Below are 20995 nucleotides of genomic sequence, written 5' to 3' on the forward strand. Positions count from 1 at the left end.
GAAGGAAGGAAGGAATAGCCCTTAGACTTATATACGCTTCGCAGTGCTTCACAGGAAGGAAGGAAGGAAGGAAGGAAGGAAGGAAGGAATAGCCCTTAGACTTATATACCGCTTCGCAGTGCTTCACAGGAAGGAAGGAAGGAAGGAAGGAAGGAAGGAAGGAAGGAATAGCCCTTAGACTTATATACCACTTCGCAGTGCTTCACAGCCCTCTCTAAGCGGCTTACAGAGTCAGCCTCTTGCCCCCAACAATCTGGGCCCTCGTTTTAGCAACCTCGGAAAGGTGGAAGGCTTCAACCATGAACCAGTCAGGATTGAACTGCTGGCAGTGGGCAGAGTCAGCCTGCAATAGTGCATTCTAACCACTGCACAAGACGGCTGGGCAGCCCTGAGAGAGCGAGAGAGAAGAGCTGGCCCAGAGACGTCCGGTACTGGAGGTGGAGCCGATACTCTTCCTCCGTCACGAAGTCGTTCCGCCTGTTGGTGCTTTGCAAAGAGTGTCATCTGTAAAATCGGCTCGAGTGGCAGCCTTGAGGAAGGTCATCGGAAAGTAACCATGGAAACTATCTGTCACATCCATGGGGATTAGCTTCACTTTGCAGGTGTGAAGGTCATGGACAGAGTGGGCAGCTCTTTCTTCTCAACCCCAGTGATTATCCACCCGATCACGACTGGCACCATCATTATAGGAAATGACAGCGAGTCCTTGATTTACAACCATTCATTTAGTGGGACTTGAACTCACCGTCTCCTAGCATTTGGCCCAACGTCACCCAGCTGGCTTTTATGTCTAAGACAGAACTAGAACTCCCAGTCCTCTGGTGATTGGCCCAACGTCACCCAGCTGGTTTTTATGTCTAAGATAGAACTAGAACTCCCAGTCTTCTGGTGTTTGGCCCAACATCACCCAGCTGGTTTTTATGTCTAAGACAGAACTAGAACTCCCAGTCCTCTGATGATTGGCCCAACGTCACCCAGCTGGCTTTTATGTCTAAGATAGAACTAGAACTCCCAGTCCTCCGGTGATTAGCCCAACATCACCCAGCTGGCTTTTATGTCTAAGACAGAACTAGAACTCCCAGTCCTCTGGTAATTGGCCCAATGTCACCCAGTGGGCTTTTATGCTTAAGCTGGAACTAGAACTCACTGTCTCCCTGTTTCTACGCCTTAACCACTATATACCAACCTGGTTCTCTCTTTTTTTATAGTTTTAATTACAAAAACTACAGTGATAAAAATCTTTTTTGTAGTTTTAACTGGGTGCCAGACAGACAGAAAGGAAGCCTATATATTCTATAAATATATAAATCTCAGAAACAGTGGTGAAATTCAAATTTTTTCTCTACCAGTTCTGTGGGTGTAGCTTGGGGCGTGGCTTGGTTGGGGGGGTGTCATGTGACTGCCTGGGCATGGCCAATGTTTTGGGTTTTTTTAACTTGTTTTAGCATTTTTTTTACTATCAGTTTGGGTGTAGTAAATCTTTTGCAATTTTAAAATAACATAGATAGATGCTAGATGTTAGATGATAGATGATAGATAGATAGATAGATAGATAGATAGATAGATAGATAGATAGATAGATAGATAGATAGATAGATGATAGATAGATAGATAGATAGATACAGAGAGCGATAGATAGATAGATAGATAGATAGATAGATAGATAGATAGATAGATGATAGATAGATAGATAGATAGATAGATAGATAATGATAGATAGATAGATAGATAGATAGATAGATAGATAGATAGATAGATAGAGATAGATAGATAGATAGATAGATAGATAGATAGATAGATAGATAGATAGATGATAGATAGATAGATAGATAATGATAGATAGATAGATAGATAGATAGATAGATAGATAGATAGATAGATAGATAGATAGATAGATAGATAGATAGAGATAGATAGATAGATAGATAGATAGATGATAGATGATAGATGATAGATAGATAGATAGATAGATAGATAGATAGATAGATAGATAGATGATAGATAGATAGATAGATAGATAGATAGATAGATAGATAGATACAGAGAGCGATAGATAGATAGATAGATAGATAGATAGATAGATAGATAGATAGATAATGATAGATAGATGATAGATAGATAGATAGATAGATAGATAGATAGATAGATAGATAGATAGATAGAGATAGATAGATAGATAGATGATAGATGATAGATGATAGATAGATAGATAGATAGATAGATAGATAGATAGATGATAGATAGGTAGATAGATAGATAGATAGATAGATAGATAGATAGATAGATAGATAGAAAGATAGATAGATAGATAGATGATAGAGAACACGAGAGATTTGATATAAATAGATGATAAATTAGATAGATAGATAGATAGATAGATAGATAGATAGATGATAGATAGATAGATAGATAGATAGATAGATAGATAGATAGATTGATAGATGATAGATAGGTAGATAGATAGATAGATAGATAGATAGATAGATAGATAGATAGATAGATAGAGATAGATAGATAGATAGATAGATGATAGATGATAGATAGATAGATAGATAGATAGATAGATAGATAGATAGATGATAGATAGGTAGATAGATAGATAGATAGATAGATAGATAGATAGATAGATAGATAGATAGATAGATAGAAAGATAGATAGATAGATGATAGAGAACACGAGAGATTTGATATAAATAGATGATAAATTAGATAGATAGATAGATAGATAGATAGATGATAGATAGATAGATAGATAGATAGATAGATAGATAGATAGATAGATAGATAGATAGATAGATTGATAGATGATAGAAGGGAAGTTCAAGTTACTGGACCACAATACAGGAAGGAAACATTCATTGCATGAACAGAATTTTATGCAACGATGCAAAGAAGCCAAAACATTAAATTAAAATATTAAACATTTGCAATCACTTGTGTAACGGTGTCCCCACAGATGTCAACGCCGTCCAATTTAATGGACACTCGAGAATAACAGAAACTTTCCTTTCCTAATCGGTTCTGCGCAACTGAGGTTTCCTTTCCCCTGTGAACATTCAAGGCTAATTAAACAGACTGTGATCCATCGTGGCTTGTTTTGAAGATGTCACGTTTTTGGATACCAACATAAATCCTTAGGAGCATTTTTCCTTTGGGGAAGGGACACTGGAAAGAAAATCAGATTTCCCCCCCCCCAAAATGTAAATTGTTCCTTTCCATAATAAGAAAGGAGATAATTCATGTTCTCTTGTCTGTGGCCTAATTCAATCCACCTCTAAAATGGATTAAAACTGGGTTCTCCTGTGGCCATGTTTGTTTGTTAAACCTCAATCTACAGGTGGACTACCACTGAGACCAGAAGAATTTATGTTGCTAAGCAAGGCGATTGTTAAGTGAGTCAGGTCCAATTTTGCAATCTAGAGCCGAGGTGGCGCAGTAGTTAGAGTGCAGTACTGCAGGCTACTTCAGCTGACTGCTAGGCTGCAGTTCGGCAGTTCAAATCTCACCAGGCTCAAGGTCGACTCAGCCTCCCATCCTTCCGAGGTGGTTAAAACGAGGACCCAGATTGTTGGGGGGCAAGAGGCTGACTCTGTAAACCACTCAGAGAGGGCTGGAAAGCACCGTGAAGTGGTAGATAAGTCTGCTATTGCTTGGGAAGGAAGGAAGGAAGGAAGCCGTAGTGGCACAATAGTTAGAAAATATGCTGACCTACCTTCCTTCCTTCCTTCCTTCCTTCCTTCCTTCCTTCCTTCCTTCCTTCCTTCCTTCCTTCGAAAGCACTGTGAAGCTGTATAGAAGTCTAAGGGCTATTGCTATTCCTTCCTTCCTTCCTTCCTTCCTTCCTTCCTTCCTTCCTTCCTTCCTTCCTTCCTTCCTTCCTTCCTTCGAAAGCACTGTGAAGCTGTATAGAAGTCTAAGGGCTATTGCTATTTCTTCCTTCCTTCCTTCCTTCCTTCCTTCCTTTCTTCCTTTCTTCCTTCCTTCCTTCCTTCCTTGTCATGGTGGTACAGTGGCTAATATGCAGTATTGCAGGCTAATTCTGCTGACTGCCAGGAGTTCGATTCTCACCTCAAGGTCGACTCAGCCTTCCCTCCTTCCGAGGTGGGTAAAACGAGGACCCAGATTGTTGGGGTGGGGGGCTGACTCTGTAAACCGCTTAGAGAGGGCTGTAAAAGCACTGTGAAGCGGGATATAAGTCTCAATGCTATTGCTGTTTCTTCCTTCCTTTCCCACCCTTCCTTCCTTCCTTTCGCCTTCTCCTTCGTCTCTTCCCCTTCCTTTTCCCCCTTTTCTTTCTCTTTCCTTTCTCTTTTGCCTTTTTATCTGCTTTTCCCCCTTGCTCCTTCTCTCCTCCATTCGTCCCTTCCTTCTCCCCTTCCCTCTTTCTGGTGGCATGGTGGCAGCGCAGTGGTTAGAATGCAGTATTGGAGGCTGGCTCTGCCCACTGTCAGCAGTTTGATCCTGACCAGCTCAAGGTTGACCCAGCCTTCTGTCCTCCCGAGGTGGGTAAAATGAGGACCCAAATGCTTGGGGCCAAGAGGCTGACTCTGTAAACCCCTTGGGTCTCTCTCTCTCCCTGCTCCGGTTGACTCAGCCTTCCGTCCTTCTGAGGTCGGTAAACTGAGGACCCAGATTGTTGGGGGGCAAATATGCTGACTCTGTAAACTGCTTAGAGAAGGCTGTAAAAGCCCTTTGAAATGGTATACAAGTCTAAGTGCTATTGCTATTATGCCACAGTTGTTAAGTGAATTGAACGGTCCTTAAGTGAATTTGGCTTCCCACAAAGCCAGCCGAAAGAGTCACAAATGGCAATCAGAGGATTGTGGGACAGTGCAGCCGTTGTAAATACATGCCAGTTGTCCCACTCTTGAATTTGGGTCCCTTGACTGTGAGGCTGCTGCGACGGTCATAAGTGTGAGGATCGGTCTCCAGTCACTTTTTTCAGTGCCATTGTAACTTTGAACGGTCACTAAATGAACCGTTATAAGTCAAGGACTCCCAGTGTGGAATAAAGTAACACGTTCTGAATTTGCCCAGCTAACCTACAAGCAGTCCTCGATTTACAACGGTTCATTTAGTGACCAAAGTTACACCAGCACTGAAAAAAGTGACTTGCGACAGTTTTTCACACCTACAACTGTTGCAGCATCCCCGTGGTCCCCTTATCCAAATTGCAACAGTTGGCAGCTGACTCGTATTTACGACAGTCGTAGCATCCGGGGGTCACATGATCGATCCCCTTTTGCAACCTTCTGACAAGCAAAGTCAAAGGTTGTAAAATGGGGGCCAAGATCACCATTGTCTCCCTTAGTAACATAAACTTTGGGTTCAATTGTGGTTGTACATGGAGAAAAAATTGCCTCACAATCAGGAGGCTGTGAGTTCAATCCTAGGTAGAGGCAGATGTAGGGATCTCCTGCTTGGGCGGGGGGGTTGGACTAGATGACCTGCAAGGTCCCTTCCAACTCTGTTAACTCTGTCCCTCCCTCCCTCCCTCTTTCCCTCCCTCCCCTTCTTTCCCTCTCCTCTCCCCCCCACCTTCCTTCCTTTCCTATCCTCCACCCTCACACACATACACCCTCTTCTTCCTTCCTTCCTTCCTCCCACCCTCCCTCCCTCTTTCCTTCCTTCCACCTACCCATCCACCATCTCCTTCCTTCCTCCCTCCCTCTTTCCTTCCTTCCTCCCTCTTTCCTCCTTCCTTCCTCTTTCCTTCCTTCCTTCCTCCCTCTTTCCTTCCTTCCTTCCACCCTCCCTCTTTCCTTCCTTCTTCCCTCCCTCTTTCCTTCCACCCACCCATCCACCCTCTCCTTCCTTCCTTCCTTCCTTCCTTCCTTCCTTCCTTCCTTCCTTCCTTCCTTCCACCCTCCCTCTTTCCTTTCACCCACCCATCCACCCTCTCCTTCCTTCCTTCCTTCCTTCCTCTTGCCTCACAATCAGGAGGCTGTGAGTTCAATCCTAGGTAGAGGCAGATGTAGGGATCTCCTGCTTGGGCGGGGGGGTTGGACTAGATGACCTGCAAGGTCCCTTCCAACTCTGTTAATCTGTTACTCCTTTCACCCTCCTTCCCTCCTTCCCTCCTTCCCTCCCTGTCTCCCTCTCTCCCTCTTTCTCTCCCTCCCCTTCTTTCCCTCTCCCCTCCCTCCCCTGCCTTCCTTCCTTTCCTATCCTCTATCCACACACACATACACCCTCTCCTTCCTTCCTTCCTTCCTTCCTTCCTTCCTTCCTTCCTTCCTTCCTTCCTTCCTTCCTCTTGCCTCACAACCAGGAGGCTGTGAGTTCAATCCTAGGTAGAGGCAGATGTAGAGTCTCCTGCTTGGGCAGGGGGTTGGGCTAGATGACCCACAAGGTCCCTTCCAACTCTGTTCAACCGACTTCCTGCATGCTTTACGGGTGGCACAACCAGAATGCATCAAATGCACCAAACCCAACTGTGATTTTTTTTTAACCCACCGAAGGTCCCGAATTCTTGCACACAGAGAGTTCGTCTTTCTTCATTTTCTTTATTTTTAAAACAACAACTTGTTTCTCTCCCCCCGCCCCACCCCATTGCCGTAATTACAAAGAGAGGCGATTGTGGCACGGGGTGATGTCATATTAAAAAAAGAAATCATCCAGGCAGCTCAATTTCCCTTGGAAATCCTGGAAATCCTGAAATATCAAAACGGGTTCCCCCCCCCCCCCCCGGATCGGGACCTCTTCTCCTGTGCCCGTGCAGAAGTCACCCTTAGTTTTTGCCACGTCTGCACCGCTTCCATTTTTAACCTTCCTGCTGACACATTTCCCACTACGGGGACCACACGCTGGGGAGCATTAATGTTTCATGAACCCGAGAGGTAATTTTATCCAGAGAGTCTTTTCCAAAATCAGGAAGCTGGGCAAAGAGGAAGGGCAAAGCAGCTGGGAGAAAAAAGGGGGGGCTTGAAAAACCAGGATGAGTTTCCCCCCCCCCCCACCACCACCACCAAAGATGCGGTCAAGCCGTGGAAATGAGGAGGGGGGAGATGAGGAATTTGCTGGTGTGAAATTTTGTGTGTGTGTGTGTTTGCGTGCTTGTGAGTTGATGTGTGAGGTTGTGTTACGAGGCTCGGTTTTCACAAATAGTGGGGGGGGGAATGCCCACTTTGGGCAAAATGTGGTGGAGCTGTAGACACACCTGGTCTCCCTCGGAGGGGTTGGGGGCTTGGGAGCGCTTCGGAGGGGCAGCAACGGCCAATATGACAAGGTGACGCAGAGGTTGCTATTGCTAAAGATTGCAGCAAAAGAGGAGGGGGAGAGGGAGAGAGAGGGAGAGAGAGGAAAAGAGGAGAAGAGACAGAAAGGGGGAGAGTGGAAGAAAGAGAGGAAGGGAGGGGAGGGAGAGGGGGAGAAAGGGAGAGTGAGATAGAGGGAGAGGTGGGGAAGGTGTGAGAGGGAGAAAGAGGGAGAGAGGGGGAGAGAGGGGGAGAAAGGAAGATGAGGGAGAGGGTGAGGGAGAGAGAAGGTGAGAGAAGGAGGGAGAAATGGAGAAGGAGAGAGAGAGGGAGAAAGGGGAGGAAAGAAAGGGAAATAGAGGGAGGGAGAGGGAGGGAGAAGGAGAGAGGGAGAAAGAAGGAGAGAGGAAAAGAGAGAGGTGAGAGAGAGAGAGAGAGAAAGAGAGAGGGGGAGGGAAAGAGAGAAAGAGAAAGAGGGAGGGAGAGAGAGGGCGAAGAGAGAGGGAGTGAGAGAAGGAGAAAGAGGGAGGGAGAGAGAGAGAAGGAGAAAGGGAGAAAGAGGGAGTGAGAGAGGGAATGAGAGAGAAGGAGAAAGGGAGAAAGAGGGAAGGAGAAAGGGGAAAGGAGAGAGGGGAAAGAGAGAGAGAGAAGGAGAAAGAAAGAGGGAGAGAGGAGGAGAGAAAGAGAGAGGGAGGGAGGGGGAGAGAGAAGGAGAAAGAGAGGGGCAAGTGAGAGGGAGTGAGAGAGAAGGAGAAAGGGAGAAAGAGGCAAGGAGAGAAGGAGAAAGGAAGAAAGGGGGAAGGAGAAAAGAAGGTGAAAGAGAGAGGGAGAGAGAGAAGGAAAAAGGAAGAAAGAGGGAGGGAGAGAAGGGGAGAGAAAGAGAGAGGGAGGGAGGGGGAGAGAGAAGGAGAAAGAGGGGGAAGTGAGAGGGAGTGAGAGAGAAGGAGAAAGGGAAAAAGAGAGAAGGAGAAAGAAAGAGGGAGAGAGGAGGAGAGAAAGAGAGAGGGAGGGAGGGGGAGAGAGAAGGAGAAAGAGAGGGGCAAGTGAGAGGGAGTGAGAGAGAAGGAGAAAGGAAGAAAGGGGGAAGGAGAAAAGAGGGGGAAAGAGAGAGGGAGAGAGAGAAGGAAAAAGGAAGAAAGAGGGAGGGAGAGAAGGGGAGAGAAAGAGAGAGGGAGGGAGGGGGAGAGAGAAGGAGAAAGAGGGGGAAGTGAGAGGGAGTGAGAGAGAAGGAGAAAGGGAGAAAGAGAGAAGGAGAAAGAGGGAGGGAGAGAAGATAAAAGGAAGAAAGGGGGAAGGAGAGCGAGGGGGAGAGAGAGAGAGAGAGAAGGAGAAAGGAAGAAAGAGGGAGGGAGGGGGAGAGAAAGAGAGAAGGAGAGAGGGAGAGAGGGGAAAGAGAGTGGGAGGGAGAGAGAGGAGAAAGGGAGAAAGAGGGAGGGAGGGAGAGGGAAAGAGAGAGAGGGAGGGAGCCACCTAGTTCAGAAAATAAAACCAACTTGAACTGCCTTTGGGGGGAGCTCATTCCAATACTAGCCGACCTCCAAGGGGGGGAATTGAGGACTTCCAGGGTCTTCAGGGTAGGCATTGTGGTACTTGAACAGTTTAAAAGTGTGGGAGTCCTGTTTATAACATCCCAAATTTTACGGGGGACTCGAAAGGTTTCTCTGTGCCTCAAAGCTTCTAGAAGTCCCAAGTGCCCCGTGATGCTAAAAAATAAATATTTTGGTTCGCCAACAGTGGCTGTTGGGTTTTTTTAAGTGTGGGTGTTAGCAAGAAAGGCATCACCCCTGGACCGAAACCGTTTCTGGCACAGGTTTTGTTTTGGGAAAGAAAGAAAAATCCCCATTTCTGAACTACAAAACACTCCTGAAAGAAGGGAAGCTGCCATCCATCCTTTTCCTGCCACTCCCTTCTTCCAAAGGTCCCGATGGAGGAGAATATTTGTAGCTCAGGGTTCAAATGAGGGTCCCTGGTGCTCTCTCAGCTGGGGGGTTTGCTCACAGGCGTTTCATACCCTGACTATGGAGCATCATCAGTGCTAGAAGAGGCGGGGGTTGAAGAGAGGAGGAGGAGGAGGAGGAGGAGGAGGAGGAGGAGGAGGAGGAGGAGGAGGAGGAGGAGGAGGAGGAGGAGGAGGAGGAGGAGATATCCTGGGTGCGTTTTGAGCTCAATTGTCTTCTCCCAGAGGTTTCATTTGGAGGGAAACCCCACTCCCTTCTAGCACTGATGATGTTACCTAGCTGGGTCATGAGATGTCTGAAAGAAAATAACCAAGCTCAGAGAGCACCAAGGATCCCACAGTCCTCTTCCTCCTCCTTTCCCTTTCCTCCTCCTCCTCTACTCCACACTTCCTTCTAGCACTGATGATGTTCCCTAGTTGGGTCATGAAATGCCTGCAAGAAAACCACCAAGCTCAGAGAGCACCAAGGATCCCCACAGTCCCCCTCCTCTTCTCCTCCTTTCTCTCTCCTCCTCCTCCTCCTCCTCCTCCTCCTCCTCCTCCTCTACTCCACACTTCCTTCTAGCACTGATGATGTTCCCCGGTTGGGTCATGAAATGCCTGCAAGAAAACCACCAAGTTCAGAGAGCACCAAGGACCCCCACAGTTCCCCTCCTCTTCTCCTCCTTTCTCTCTCCTCCTCCTCTCCTCCACACTCCCTTCCAGCAGTGCTGATGTTCCCTAGTTGGGTCACAAGACATCTGCACGAAAACCACGAGAGCCCCGAGGACCCCCACAGGGGAGGGATGTACCCTAATCCCTCAATATCCAGAGAGTGATCAGCAGCTCTGCGTGACCTGGGTCATTTCGGTCATCTGGATGACCTCGTTCTCCACCAACGTCTGTCCTCCTTCTCCGTTGAGCTGCCTCATCCTCAGGTTGATGGACCCGTAAGTCTTCCGGGGGCCTCTGGAGGCCGGGAATGTCCTCCTCCTGTAGAGCTCCCCTTTATACATGGAGACCATCAAGAGCACCGAGAGGAGCATCCCTCCCAAAGTCAACATGACCAAGCCGGCAATGATGCACTTGTCCAGATGAGAACTGAGGCGGGCATAGTACATCTCCAGCCTCTCCATCTGGCGGGCAGACACCGTGTCCGGATTCACCCGAGCTTCGCGTGGGATGCTATAAGCCACGATCACCATCAAAATCCCACCCACCAGGAAGACCAAGGCCAAGATGAAGCCATAGTCTACGGAGTTGCCAGTTGGGTCTGACAAGGTTGCATCCTCTGATCTTGGAGAAAGGTCCTCGGTGGGAGGTGCTGGGTGTTCCTTGGAGCTCCCCGGTCCTCTCTGGAAGGAAGTCTCCTCCTCCTCCTCCTCTTCCTCTTCCTCCCTCTGGTAGGAGGCATTCTCAATGCCTATCCGGAGAGCTGTCCTTGGTGCTGAAAGCTTCTCTTGTCTTCCGCTCTGGCTGGACCCAAGGTGACTCTCCAAGACTGTCAGTTCCAGGGGGCTTGTGGAAGCCATTGGGATGATGTCTCCTTGGTCATCCCCCTTAGTGCTTCACCTGCAGGTACATAAAAACACAAGCATCAAACGGATGGGGACACGCAACTGACTGCGGACAAAAACTGCCTTAACATCTTCCCACAAGACAACACTCTAGGGCATTGCATGTCAAACCAAGGACAATGTTCCCCCCATGCCATCACTCCACTAAAGAACTAATTCCACAACACTCAGCCTCTTTCCCCCCAATAATCTGGGTCCTCATTTAACCGACCTCGGAAGGATGTAAGGTTGAGTCGACCTGCAGCCTATAAAGATTGAACCCCTGGCAGTGAGCCTTCAGTTAGCCTGCAATACTGCATTCTGATAGATAGATAGATAGATAGATAGATAGATAGATAGATAGATAGATAGATAGATAGATAGATAGATAGATAATAGATAGATAGATAGATAGGAGAGAGATGAGAGAGAGAGAGATGAGAGAAATAACAGATAGATGATAGGTAGGTAGGTAGGTAGGTAGGTAGGTAGGTAGGTAGGTAGGTAGGTAGGTAGGTAGGTAGACAGACAGACAGACAGACAGACAGACAGATATAGATGATAGATAGATAGATGATGGATTTTATAGATGATAGATAATCTGACAGGCAGACATAGATGATTAGATAGATAGATAGATAGATAGATAGATAGATAGATAGATAGATAGATGATTAGATAGATAGATAGATAGATAGATAGATAGATAGACAGACAGACAGACAGACAGACAGACAGATGATCTGACAGGCAGACATAGATGATTAGATAGATAGATAGATAGATGATTAGATAGATAGATAGATAGATAGATAGATAGATAGAGATAGATAGATAGATGATAGATAGATAGATGATAGATGATAGATAGATAGATAGATAGATAGATAGATAGATAGATAGATAGATAGATAGATAGATAGAAACAGCACTTAGACTTATATACCACTTCACAGGACTTCCCATCCCTGTCTAAGCGGTTTACAGAGTCAGCCTTTTGCCCCCAACAATCTGGCTCCTCATTTTACCGACCTTGGAAGGAGGGAAGGCTGAGTCGACCTTGATCCTGGTGAGATTCAAACTGCTGAATTTCAGGCAGCCGGCAGTAGGCAGCAGAATTAGCCTGCAATACTGCATTTTAACCACTGGGCCAGCATGGCTCCCTAGGAATCCAATTCAAGACAAAGGAATCTACTTTCTAAAACCTGGAGGACTTTTGACAATCTGACAATGTTGATGACCCTTTCCAGATCAATGGCCTTCAGAACTGTAAGGCCGTTTCCATCAATCCATCCCTAGGATGGAAGTGATGGGAAGTGAAGTCCAGCTGAAACACTAGCATGAGTCTAACAATCAAAGAAGGAACCGCAGCCTAATCAAGAAACCAGCAAGAAGAAAACAACGTATCTAGCTAAACTGATAGGGCAAGTCACTAGTACATAAACAGAGAGCAAACCCCCACTAAGGACCCCAAAGTTGAACTCCTCCCTACTCTTCCACTCTGTAAATCCCATTCCCTTCTAGCATTGATGATGCTGCCTAGTTGGGTCATGAAATGTCAAGTAATCTGGGTAGCCCTTTTCCTGAAGAACAAATTTAATGGATTAAGTTTTCATGGGGGGGAAAAATGTACTGTATGCCTTTTAATCCCTTTCGTTAGCTAGGAAAGGGGCTCTTAGGCTTTCAGATGCAAATTGAAAACTCATCTTAACAGCTACTTTCTCTAAATCCAATAAAAAGAGGATAGGATTCACTGTTTTTTCCTTTTAAATGTTATCCAGGAGGGAAGCACAATGGCTTCTGGGAAAGGCAGTTCAGATTATAGATTAACAGAGTGGGAAGGGACCTTGGAGGTCCGTGATGGCAAACTTATGGCATGTGTGCCAGAGGGGGGCAGGCAGAGCCCTCTCTGTGGGCACACGCACCATTGCTAGCTGCTCTTTGCAAGTGCCGGAGGGCCAGAGGACAGCCTGAAAATGGTCTGAAAACAGTCAGCGAATGCTGGCTGGGGAATTCTGGGAGTTGAAGTCCCGACATCTTCAAGTTGCCAAGGTTGAGAAACACTGCCCTATCACTTCCGAAGGCCATAAGGTTGGGGGCAGCCTACAAAATCCCATTTCAAGGATTTTGTCCCTGGGGAGAGGAAATCGAAACACAGAAGTCCTTGACTTACAAGCATTCGCTTAGTGGCCGTTCAAAGTTACGGCACTCAACATAGTCACTTATGACCGTTTCTCACACTTGGAAACACTGAACTGAAATAAAATCGAATTGAGGACGAAACAAAGAGAAGGAGAGAGGGTAGGAAGGGGAAGAGAGAGGATAAGAGTAGGGGAGAGGTAAGGGAAGAAAGAAGGGGAAGGAGAGGAGGAAGGAAGGAAGTAGAGAAGGAAGGGAGAGAGAAAAGAAAAGAAGGAGAAAATAAGGTGGTGTTACAACAGATGTTAGGGATGGTAAACAAAGCAATCCAAACTATACCTTATAACGTTTTAAATGGAATAACAAAAGTATAAGAATGGCAAAGAAAAAGAATAACTATGTGAATGTATAACTAGAATTGTATGTAAGAGAATCAACGATAGTAAGAATATAAAGCACAATATAGGTAAACAATATTTGGTTATAAATAGCTAAGTATAAATAAATATAGAATTGTACATAAAAATGGATAACGAATAAGGAGACAATGAATGTAAGATAGAAAGGTATAGAAGGGAAAACACTAACTGCAAAGAAACCGATACGGAACTGCTGTATGATATATGATGGATCTTCTTGTTCCTATGTTGTGTTGAGTGATGTGTTTGTTTTTGTTGATGTGTTTATGTGTTTAAAATAAAAATTTATTAAAAAAGAAGAAGAAGAAGAAGAAGACGAAACATTGATCCCTGGAACATTCCCACGGTCAGGCGATCAAAATTCACACGCTTGGCAACTGGCATGGACTTATGACGGTTGCAGTGTCCCGGGAGGGTCACGTGATCCTCTTTCGCGACCTTCCGACAAGCAAAGTCGACGGGGGAGTCCGATTCACTTAGCAACCGCGCTTAACAGCTGCCGTCATTCACTGAACAACGTGGCAAGGGTAAAAACGGAAACGGGCTCCGTTGTGTAAATCAAGGGCTATCTATACTCGCAATGAGCAGAGAAGCAAAAAAACGGGATGAAAGAAACTGATGAGTAAAGAGGCTTTTAAAAGGTGAGGCTGTCCCACAAACGGCAGCCCCCCCCCCCCAAAAAAAAGAGGCTGGGGCTTATGGTCCTGTGCTATCAAAACTACAACTTCCAAAGCATGCCCTCAAGAAAACATCCTAGCGGAGCGCACTCCACTTTGAAGCCTGGTGCCTTAACCCTTAGTCCAAACTGCCGCTGAATACTTAGGGGGAGTATGAAATCACGATTAAATCTGCCATCATAATCTCTTCCATGGTTTGCCCGAATCATAGATGAATCAAGATGGGCATCGATCCCATCAGAAAGAGCCTGGACCAGGCTTAAGAGTTGGTGGGTTAAGCCATCAAAACGACTGAACGCCCTTCTCCCTTACTAAGGCTAGTAAAGGCGTGTGAATTCAGCTTTTCCTGGCTGGCGCGAGTCTGGGGTTGAGGAGACCCCTGCCTGCTTTGGACTTGCTCGTCCCCCTTTCTCAACACCCCCCCTCCCCAAAAAAAGCCATCCCACCCGCTCTTCCCTCCGAGTCTTCTTAAACTCTGCAATCAAGCCCAGTACGGCCCCGCCTGCGGGAAGTCCCCGATCCCTGCCTCGACTCCCTCGGGGCAGGGAAGAAGCAGCCCTGAGCAGCCGCGGAGGTGCGGCCCCGAAGGGAAACCTTTGCAACGACCCGGTTTTCCCCCCCCGAGGGTGGCTAGGCGAGGAGGATGAGGAGGGGGTGTCTTCCCCCGGCAGCCGAGAGCGGCGACGCCGCCGGTTCCCCTTCTCCGCAGTGGAGCCGTCCCGGTGCTCCTGGAGTAGCCCTCCCCGCTCCCCTCGCCCCCCTCCAGATGGAGTGCGCCGGCTGGGAACGATGGGGAAGGGAGTCCCACCCTCTGCAGAATTCCAGCCCGGCCTGGTTTCCCCCATCCCCACCGATCGCTTCTCCGCCGCGCCAGGCTGCTGGCTTTCCTCCCTACGTGCCGCCATCCCCACTCCCCCCCTACAACCGGGCTGGGTGGTCTCTCGCCTCCTCCTCCTCCTCCCTCCCGGCTCCGTCCTACCTGTCCTTTCCCGGCCCACCTGCCCACCTGCCTCGGAGCGCATGCTGCCTGGCTGGGCTCTTCCAGCGGGGTCTTCTCCTCCTCCTCCTCCTCCCGGCCGGGGATGGGGTCTGCGCGCGAGCATGGAGGCGAGGGTCTGCCGGAGGGGGAGGGAGGACGAGGCCGAGCTGAGCTCACCGCAGTCCCCCACCCCACCCCGGCGTCGTCCGTCCCCCCCTCCCTCCCTCCCCCGGCGGCGGCGGCGGCGGGCGGCAGCGCTGGTCTCGCAAGGCGTGGCTGCGGTCGCTGTCCGTTCAGCACCACGGCGCTGCCCACCCTCTTCCACCTGCCCGTCCTCCCTCCCGTTGCAGCGGTTTCTGCTTTGCGTCTCTCCCGGAGGGATTTCTGCCTGTTTTCTCTCTCTCTCTCTCCTCCCCCCTCCTCCAATGGTTCCCCCCCCAACACACACACACGTTCTCCTTCGCAATAGTGATCCCGGCCCTGCGTCAGGACCGCCGGGAAGGAGAGAGAGAGAGAGAGAGGGAGGGAGGGAGGGAGGGAGGGAGAGAGAGAGAGAGAGAGAGAGAGAAGGGCCGTTGGGAAGAACATCCAATGCACCTGCTGCTTAGACAGACAGCTGCGTTTTCTCCCTCCTCCCCCCCCCCCCCAGCGCCGCCACCCCCAGGGACCTCTTCTTGGCAGGCAAGGGAGGGGGAGTTGCCTGTTGCGGGCGGCGTGGCCAGCCTTCCGGGATCAGGGAGAGAGGGAGGGAGGGGGCACCCGCTTACCTCCACCGGGGTGAGGGCTGTCGCAGGCGAAGGCAGAACGCCTCCGCCTCCCCCCACCCCCACCCCCAGCGCCGTCCCCACTCCCCAGCCCAAGCAGAAGGAAGATATGGAAAGCGAACCCCCCACCCACCCACATACAGTCATACACTCACATCAGCTCCCGCCTGGCTCGACGCCAGCCCGTAAGGGAGACGAGAAGGCAGGAGGGAAGTCCCCGGAGGGGTCCGTACTCGTAATACCCCGAGGCGGATAAGGGGTGGGTCGGTGTTGTTATCGAGCGTGGCAATTGTCGGGTCTCTTTTAGAGGGCTTTGGGTGTGTGTGTAGGGGGGGGGGAGACGGCGTGATGGCTGCTGCATCTCAGATCGCAATCCGTGGTGTCAACAGCCCCCAAGCTTTTGTTAACGGTACAAAAAAATCTTAACAAACCAACTTAGTTAAATTTAAGAGGTTCTCCGTCTCGGTTGGTTTGTTAGATTTCTTCTTGTGTTGCGTTCACATGAGACATAGAACCTAGCTTGTTCGTTGGTTTGTTAGATTTCAATTTTACCTTTTTATTTTCATTGAGATCTTTATGTATAAGTGAGTCAAGGAGGCGAAAGTATTTCATATTCCCTCCACCACCTCTTCTTTTCCCCCATAACAACAATCCTGTGTATTGGGTGAGCCAGTGTTTCTGCGGGACTTCAACTCCCAGAATTCCCCTGACAGCATCGCCAAGGTTGCACATACCGGATTGGGCTGGGGGGCGGGTGGGGGGGGAAGGAGTGGCTCAAAGTCACCCAGCCCAATTTTGTGCCTAAGGCAGGACTAGATCTCACTGTCACCTGGTGATTTGTGATTTGTGAAGTGGGTTTTGCCTCATTTTACGACCTTTCCCCCAGGTTGTTAAGTGAATCACTTCAGTGGATAAGTGAGTAAGCCGGTTGTTAAGTGAATCCATCTTCCCTATTTTTTTTAAAGCGTTTTATTATTTTTCAATTACAAAAATAAACCTTCCATCTTTCCTTATGCCGCCCGTCGTCTGGGTACAAACATCTCGTTCCTCTTTTGCCACCTCTTTCACATTCATATTAACATTATTTCCCTAAGTTTAGTATTATAATATATTAAGCATTTAAATGTTATAAAACTCTCCATTTTTCTTATTATTATCTCCTAGTAATAATATATCAACATTAAACGTCATTATTCTTATCATACACATACTAACAGTTTTATATCTTTATCTAAGTGTATTGTCTACTTATTTTTTAGCTTTCTTCATTTCCAAACTCCTTTTTTTTTTCCTCCAACCATTGGTAAAATGCTTCCCAAATCATATAATATTGTTTGCTCTTTCTCTTTAATTGTTAATGTTAATCTGCTCATTTCTGCACATTCTAATATTTTCCTTATCACCTTCTCTTCCGTGGGAGTCTCTACACTTTTCCAATGTGGTGCAAATACCCTTCTAGCTGCAGTAAATAAATGAATGATTAAATATACATTCTCTTTATTATAAATTTCAGGTAGGTTTCCCAGTAGAAATGTTTCTGGCTTCAGCTCAATGCGTTGTTGTCTCATCTCTTCCAACCATGTCTTAATTTTTGTGCAATATTTCTTTGCCTCTCCACCTGTCCACCAGATAAGATCCAGGTCTTTGGTGGCACTTCCAACAGGTAGCTGAGTTGTCTTTAAACATCTTTGCCAGCCTCGCCGGTGGTAGATCTGGCTTCCTTGTTGATTTTGCCTGTCTGAAGGTCTCAAAAGACGATCACATGATCTTGCAAACAGTCATAGCAATAGCGATAGCAATAGCAGTTAGACTTATATACCGCTTCATAGGGCTTTCAGCCCTCTCTAAGCGGTTTACAGAGTCAGCATATTGCCCCCACAGTCTGGGTCCTCATTTCACCCACCTCGGAAGGATGGAAGGCTGAGTCAGCCTTGAGCCGGTGAGATTTGAACCACCGAACTGCAGATAGCAGTCAGCTGAAGTGGCCTGCAGTACTGCACTCTAACCACTGCACCACCTCGGCTCTCTAAGCCTGGCTCTGCCAATTGGGTTGTAGCCCCAATGGGGGAGCAGGACAGTAGAGGTGGTGGGTCAAGTAACTACAGATCCCACCTCCCGCCCCCACTCTGTTCTGCTCTCCCCAAATGTAATTAGATTTCCCCACCCTCCCCATGTATAATTAGATTTTAGATTTTAATGGTTGGTTTTACCTTATTTATATTTTAATGTATACAGATAGCAATAGCCCTTATAAACTGCTTTATACAGCTTTACGGCCATCTCTAAGCAGTTTACAGAGTCAGCCTCTTGCCCCCAACCATCTGGGTCCTCATTTTACCCACCTAGGAAGGATGGAAGGACGAGTCAACCGTCAGCCTGCTGAGATTCGAACTGCCAAATTACAGGCAGCCAGCAGTCAGCAGAAGTAGCCTGCAGTACCGCGTTCTGACCACTGCGCTACTGCAGCTCTTGATTTTTTTTTTAAATGACCCTAAGCCCCTCCCCAGAATTATCCTGGGTTAAGATGGGCGGCCAATACATTTTTGTAAATAAATAAATGAAGAATGGCTGCAGGATTTGGGTTTGGCTAGTCTAGAGAAAAGAAGAATTAGAGGTGACATGACAGCAGTTTTCCAGTATTTGAGGGGCTGCCCCAAAGAAGAGGGAGTCAAGCTATTCTCCAAAGCACCTGAGGGTAGAACAAGAAGCAATGGGTGGAAACTAATCAAGGAGAGAAGCAACTTAGAACTCAGGAGAAATTTCCTGACAGTTAGAACAATCAACCAGTAGAATAAATTGCCTTCAGACATTGTGGGCGCTGCATTACTGGAGGCTTTTAAGAAGAGACTGGACAGTCACTTGCCTAAAATGATCTAGGGCAGTGGTTCTCAACCTTCCCAATGCCACAACCCTTTAATAAAGATCCTCATGTTGTGGTGACCCTTCAACCATAGAGGAGCAGTGTCTCGGTTCCTAAGACCATCGAAAATATGTGTTTTCTGATGGTCTTAGGCGACCCCTGTGAAAGGGTCATTCAACCCCCAAAGAGGTCACGACCCACAGGTTGAGAACCACTGATCTAGGGCCTTGTGCTTGAGCAGGGGGCTGGACTAGAAGTCATGCCAGGTCCCTTCCAGTTCTAGTCTAATCTAGTCTATTGTTTCGTTCTTATTTCTATTATATTCTCTTCCTTATTTCTATTCTCTTCCTTATTTCTATTCCATTCCATTCCATATTTTCTATTCTATTCTATTCCATTCCATTCCATATTTTCTATTCTATTCTATTCCATTCCATTCCATATTTTCTATTCTATTCCATTCCATTCCATACTTTCTATTCTATTCTGTTCTATTCCATTCCATTCCATATTTTCTATTCTATTCTATTCCATTCCATATTTTCTATTCTATTCCATTCCATTCCATATTTTCTATTCCACTCTGTTCTATTCTATTCCATTCCATATTTTTTATTCTATTCCATTCCATTCCATATTTTCTATTCTATTCTGTTCTATTCCATTCCATTCCATATTTTCTATTCTATTCCATTCCATATTTTCTATTCTATTCCATTCCATTCCATATTTTCTATTCTATTCCATTCCATTCCATATTTTCTATTCTATTCCATTCCATTCCATATTTTCTATTCTATTCCATTCCATATTTTCTATTCTATTCTATTCCATTCCATATTTTCTATTCTATTCAATTCCATTCCATATTTCCTATTCTATTCCATTCCATTCCATATTTTCTATTCTATTCCATTCCATATTTTCTATTCTATTCTATTCCATTCCATTCCATTCCATATTGTCTATTCTATTCCATTCCATATTTTCTATTCTATTCCATTCCATTCCATATTTTCTATTCTATTCCATTCCATATTTTCTATTCTATTCTATTCTATTCCATTCCATTCCATATTTTCTATTCTATTCAATTCCATTCCATATTTCCTATTCTATTCCATTCCATTCCATATTTTCTATTCTATTCCATTCCATATTTTCTATTCTATTCTATTCCATTCCATTCCATATTTTCTATTCTATTCCATTCCATTCCATACTTTCTATTCTCTTCTATTCCATTCCATTCCATATTTTCTATTCTATTCTATTCTATTCCATTCCATATTTTCTATTCTATTCCATTTCATTCCATATTTTCTATTCTATTCCATTCCATTCCATATTTTCTATTCCACTCTGTTCTATTCTATTCCATTCCATATTTTCTATTCTATTCCATTCCATTCCATATTTTCTATTCTATTCCATTCCATATTTTCTATTCTATTCCATTCCATTCCATTCCATATTTTCTATTCTATTCTATTCCATTCCATATTTTCTATTCTATTCCATTCCATTCCATATTTTCTATTCCATTCCATTCCATATTTTCTATTCTATTCCATTCCATATTTTCTATTCTATTCTATTCCATTCCATTCCATATTTTCTATTCTATTCAATTCCATTTCATATTTCCTATTCTGTTCTGTTCTATTCCATTCCATTCCATATTTTCTATTCTATTCCATTCCATTCCATATTTTCCATTCTATTCTGTTCTATTCCATTCCATATTTTCTATTCCATTCCATTCCATATTTTCTATTCTATTCCATTCCATTCCATATTTTCTATTCTATTCCATTCCATATTTTCTATTCTATTCTATTCCATTCCATTCCATATTTTCTATTCTATTCAATTCCATTCCATATTTCCTATTCTGTTCTGTTCTATTCCATTCCATTCCATATTTTCTATTCTATTCCATTCCATTCCATATTTTCCATTCTATTCTGTTCTATTCCATTCCATATTTTCTATTCTATTCCATTCCATTCCATTCCATATTTTCTATTCTATTCCATTCCATTCCATATTTTCTATTCTATTCCATTCCATTCCATATTTTCTATTCTATTCCATTTAATTCCATTCCATATTTTCTATTCTATTCCATTCCATTTGATTCCATATTTTCTATTCTATTCTATTCCATATTTTCGTTTGGTCCGGACATTTCCCCCTATAAATAAATACGCGGGCAAGGCCAGGTTATTGGCTGATAAATAAATAAATAACCTCTCTCCTCCTGACAGAATGCATGAAACACCAAGACCTATTAGGAGCTCTCCGTGGTCCTGAAAGCTCTTTGCATTGACCCCAATCCTTTTTCAACCGCGCTCTGTCTGGTTTGACATGTGATGTGGGATACAAACATTAGAGACCAATTCCTCCAGGCTCCTAGCCAAGACCGGAAAGCTATAGCCTAGCTTGACAGGTAAACTATAATTGTAA

The 20995-nt window shown here is 45.7% G+C and overlaps 1 protein-coding gene across 1 annotated transcript; it reads right to left on the reverse strand.

The window, feature by feature from the left end:
* Positions 1 to 9971: 9971 nt before the first annotated feature.
* Positions 9972 to 10664, reverse strand: TMEM74B (transmembrane protein 74B). Its single transcript, XM_032217458.1, has one exon. It carries the CDS (start codon positions 10662 to 10664, stop codon positions 9972 to 9974), a length of 693 nt encoding a protein of 230 aa, XP_032073349.1.
* Between the last annotated feature and the right edge of the window lie 10331 nt (positions 10665 to 20995).

The sequence above is a fragment of the Thamnophis elegans genome, chromosome 5, assembly GCF_009769535.1.
Source record: "Thamnophis elegans isolate rThaEle1 chromosome 5, rThaEle1.pri, whole genome shotgun sequence".
Taxonomy (NCBI): Eukaryota; Metazoa; Chordata; class Lepidosauria; order Squamata; family Colubridae; genus Thamnophis; species Thamnophis elegans.